A 3,422-nucleotide genomic window follows, 5' to 3' on the forward strand; every position below is an offset into this window, starting at 1 on the left:
CCACCAAAATTCCATCAGGCTCCTGGGCTGCATGAGGAGGAACATTGACAGCAGGTTGAAGGAGGGGACCCTTCCCCTCTAGTAAGCATTGGTGAGTCTGTTCCTCAAGAGCTGAGTCCAGTTCTGGACTCCCCAGGATTAGAGATGTATGGACATACTGAGACAGTCCAGCAAAGGGCCATGGGGATGAAAAAGAGATAGTAGCACTTCTCCAGGGAGGAGATGCTGGTACGGTTCAGGATGGAGAGGGCTCAGAGGATTCTTACCAATGTATGTGGAGCAAAGTAGATGCAGCCCAACTCTCAGTGGTGGCCACTAACAGGACAAGAGGCAACAAGAAATTCTAATTAAACACCAGATAAAGCTTTATTGCACTCTGAAGCAGGCTGTCCAGAGAGGCTGTGGAGTCTCGCATCCCACTGGACACGGTCCTGGACAGCATCTCCAGGGACTGGGCCGGATGAATTCCAGCCCTGCGGGTGTGGGGAGGCAGGCTGAGTGCTGTGGGTGGCACAGAGCCCTCAGGGCAGCTGCCCCTGAGCTCTGGGACAGCAGCTCAGCAGTCTCTGGCAAACATCCAGCTCACAACGGCACGAGAGCACTTCTGTGCTGCCTGCTGGGGTTTTTCCAGAGCTGCGTAATCCTAGGCAAACATTGTCTTTCCCTACATAGCCTCATAGGGAAAACCCCCTCTGGAGTCCAGTGGGACCATTATCCTTTTTGTGGCCAGGTCACTTGGCACATTTTAGTTTCCTTTCATTTGAATAAAGCAAAAATGAATGCTGAGTCACTTGGCATTGTGAGGGACCATTCCATTCTACCTCGCCTTTTTCTGTTCCCTCTAATTCCCTTCAGCTGTTTCACTTTCATGTCATCCTTTATCATCATCCTGGAATTTCCATTTCGGCTGCTCCCAGCTGCCTCCAGGACTCCCTTTTAAAAGAGGGCTGAATCCAGCTGTTGCACACTGAGCTGCATCTTTCAGAGCTTCTGCTCCTGCCCTGGCAGCCCTCACCCAACAGAAAGATGAAGGTCTCTGCAGCTGGATTGGCTCTTCTCCTCATTTCAGCCTCCTTCTCCCAGACTTTCTCTGGACCAGGTGAGTCCTGCTTTTTCATTTGTGAAGGGAGAACAGATATGAACCTTCCCTATTATTTCTCCATTGAGCTCTCATGACAGATAAGCGGGAAATTTTCAGCATTTTTGCCATTCTTCACTCTGCCCAGAGATCAACTGCATGTAGGAACCCTGGAATCAGAAAATCATCCATCCATCCATCCATCCATCCATCCATCCATCCATCCATCCATCCATCCATCCATCCATCCATCCATCCATCTATCCAACCTGGGCTCAAAGTACTTATTCCTGGTTAGAATTGAGAGATTTCAGCCTCTGCCCTGGGGCTGGAGGAGTTGTGGAAGTGAAGCTACGAGCAATGGCAGAGTGAGAATCTCACAGCACCTTGATACTGCTTGGGGCATTGGACCAGATGATCCCCAATGTCCATTTCAACCTTAATTATTCGCTAATTTCTCACCACCTTCCCTGCCAGCACAGGTCCCAGAGCTCACATTGTCTTCCTTTGCCTCTTGTAGCTGGACTGGAGATCCCAACCTGCTGTTTCACATACAGCCAGCACAAGCTGCCACGGAGGCTCATCCAGCACCATTACAGCACCAGCAGCAACTGCCCCCAGCCAGGCATCGTGTGAGTGCCAGCTTGGGACAGGGACAGCACTGGGGGTGGGGGTGACCAGCTCTGCCCTGCAAGGGGCTGTAGGAGCAGAGCAGGGAGAGGGGAACACCGAGGAGAAGGGGCTCTCACAGGGATTGCTGGGGATGCTCGTGGGGGCATTCCCAGGGATGCTCCTGCAGGAGTGGAGGAAGGGATGGAGTGGGGAGCATCACTGCCAGCTGCTGCCCTCAGCATCAGCACAGGGGAAATCTTCTTGCAATGCTCAGAGCTGGGATCCAGGTTCTCCTGGGAAGCAGGTGTGAGCAGAGCTCTAACATGTCCCATCCCTGTTCCACAGGTTTGTCACAAAGGAAGGCCGCCAGGTCTGTGCCAATCCTGAAAACAACTGGGTCCGAAGCTACCTGAGAATTTTGGGGCAGAACTGAGCGAAGCAGTGTGGCAAGAGCAGCTACTGTCATGTTATCCTGAGCTCCAGCCATGGAGCAGGACCCTGGGACAAGAGGAGCCACAGGAGCATCTGCAGGTGTCCCCGAGGGACTGCTGGAAGGGCACCTTGTGCTGGGGGCTGCTGCTCGTCCTTGCTTGCACAGACCGGGCTTCAGCCTCATCCCTCTGCCCAACCCCAGGCCCCTGGGACTGCACCTTGGCTGCTGTATTATTTGAAGTTATTTAAGAAATCATCATATGGGGCCATCAGTCCTTTTTTTTTCTGTGGATGATTATATTATTTATAGGGGGGTGACAAGGAAGGTATTTCTAGGAGGGTGACCCAATGTTTGATGATGGGAAACCCTGGTTTATACATGTCAATTCGTGATTCCAGAGAATAAAGAATTTGGAGAAAACCTTTGCTTTTTCCCTTTTACGTGCCTCTGTGTGATGTTCATCAGCACACACAGAACAAACCTCTGAGCCATCTGAGCCTCTATAGGACACGTGAAGATGGGAAATGGTTTGAGGCAAACCCATAAAGTTTCCATACTGCAGTCTCAGGAACAGCCTCCAAAACCTCATTCCCCCCCAGCACACACCCCCAGTCCCCACATCCTCTACAGAATTAGAAGTGTTTATACCCACATGGGGGACTTTTGCATTCATGAATCTGCTCTCTACACTCCCAGGCACGTCGCACACATTTGCTGCTCCCAACCCCACATCAAACTGACACTTGGGTGTGCAGCATTGAGACCAGCAGCGCTGCAGAGGGACAGGGACCCCATCTTTCATTCTGACCACCCCAATGAAGGTCGTTCCTCACTTCCCCACCTGTAGAACAAGGGGAAAGGTCCAGCTCTTGCTGTAGGGGTAAAACAACCAGCAGATTGTTCAGTTGTTCTGCAGTTGTTCTCAGGATGCAGCTTTCCATGGGAACATGAATGGGAAGGAGCAGGTGCCCAAAGGCACAGTGCTGGGCACACCTTGTCCATGGAGATCATGCTCAGAGTTCCTTGACATCTGCACTCCGTGAAGAAATCCCAAAAGGATTTGGGTATAAAGGAACTTAAAGCTCATCTCACTCCACCCCTGCTGTGGGCAGGGACTCCTTCTACTGGACCCTCATGGTCCAAGCCCTGTCCAACCTGGCCTTGGACACTTCCAGGGCTGGAGCAGCCACAGCTGCTCTGGGTGCCTGGGCCTCACCACCCTCACAGGGAAGAATTTCTTCCCAATGCTCATTCTAAACAGCCCTCCTTCAGTGTAATACCACTCCTCTTTGACCTACA

General features: G+C 51.9%; 1 protein-coding gene across 1 annotated transcript; it reads left to right on the top strand.

Annotated features, from left to right (window-relative positions):
* The first annotated feature begins 693 nt into the window (after positions 1–693).
* Positions 694–2,462, top strand: LOC134427829 (C-C motif chemokine 4 homolog). Its single transcript, XM_063173950.1, has 3 exons — positions 694–1,099; positions 1,599–1,710; positions 2,036–2,462. Exons 1-3 carry the CDS (start codon positions 1,027–1,029, stop codon positions 2,121–2,123), a joined length of 273 nt encoding a protein of 90 aa, XP_063030020.1. The 5' UTR covers positions 694–1,026; the 3' UTR covers positions 2,124–2,462.
* The last annotated feature ends 960 nt before the right edge of the window (positions 2,463–3,422 follow it).

This window comes from Melospiza melodia, chromosome 21, assembly GCF_035770615.1.
Source record: "Melospiza melodia melodia isolate bMelMel2 chromosome 21, bMelMel2.pri, whole genome shotgun sequence".
Lineage (NCBI taxonomy): Eukaryota > Metazoa > Chordata > Aves > Passeriformes > Passerellidae > Melospiza > Melospiza melodia.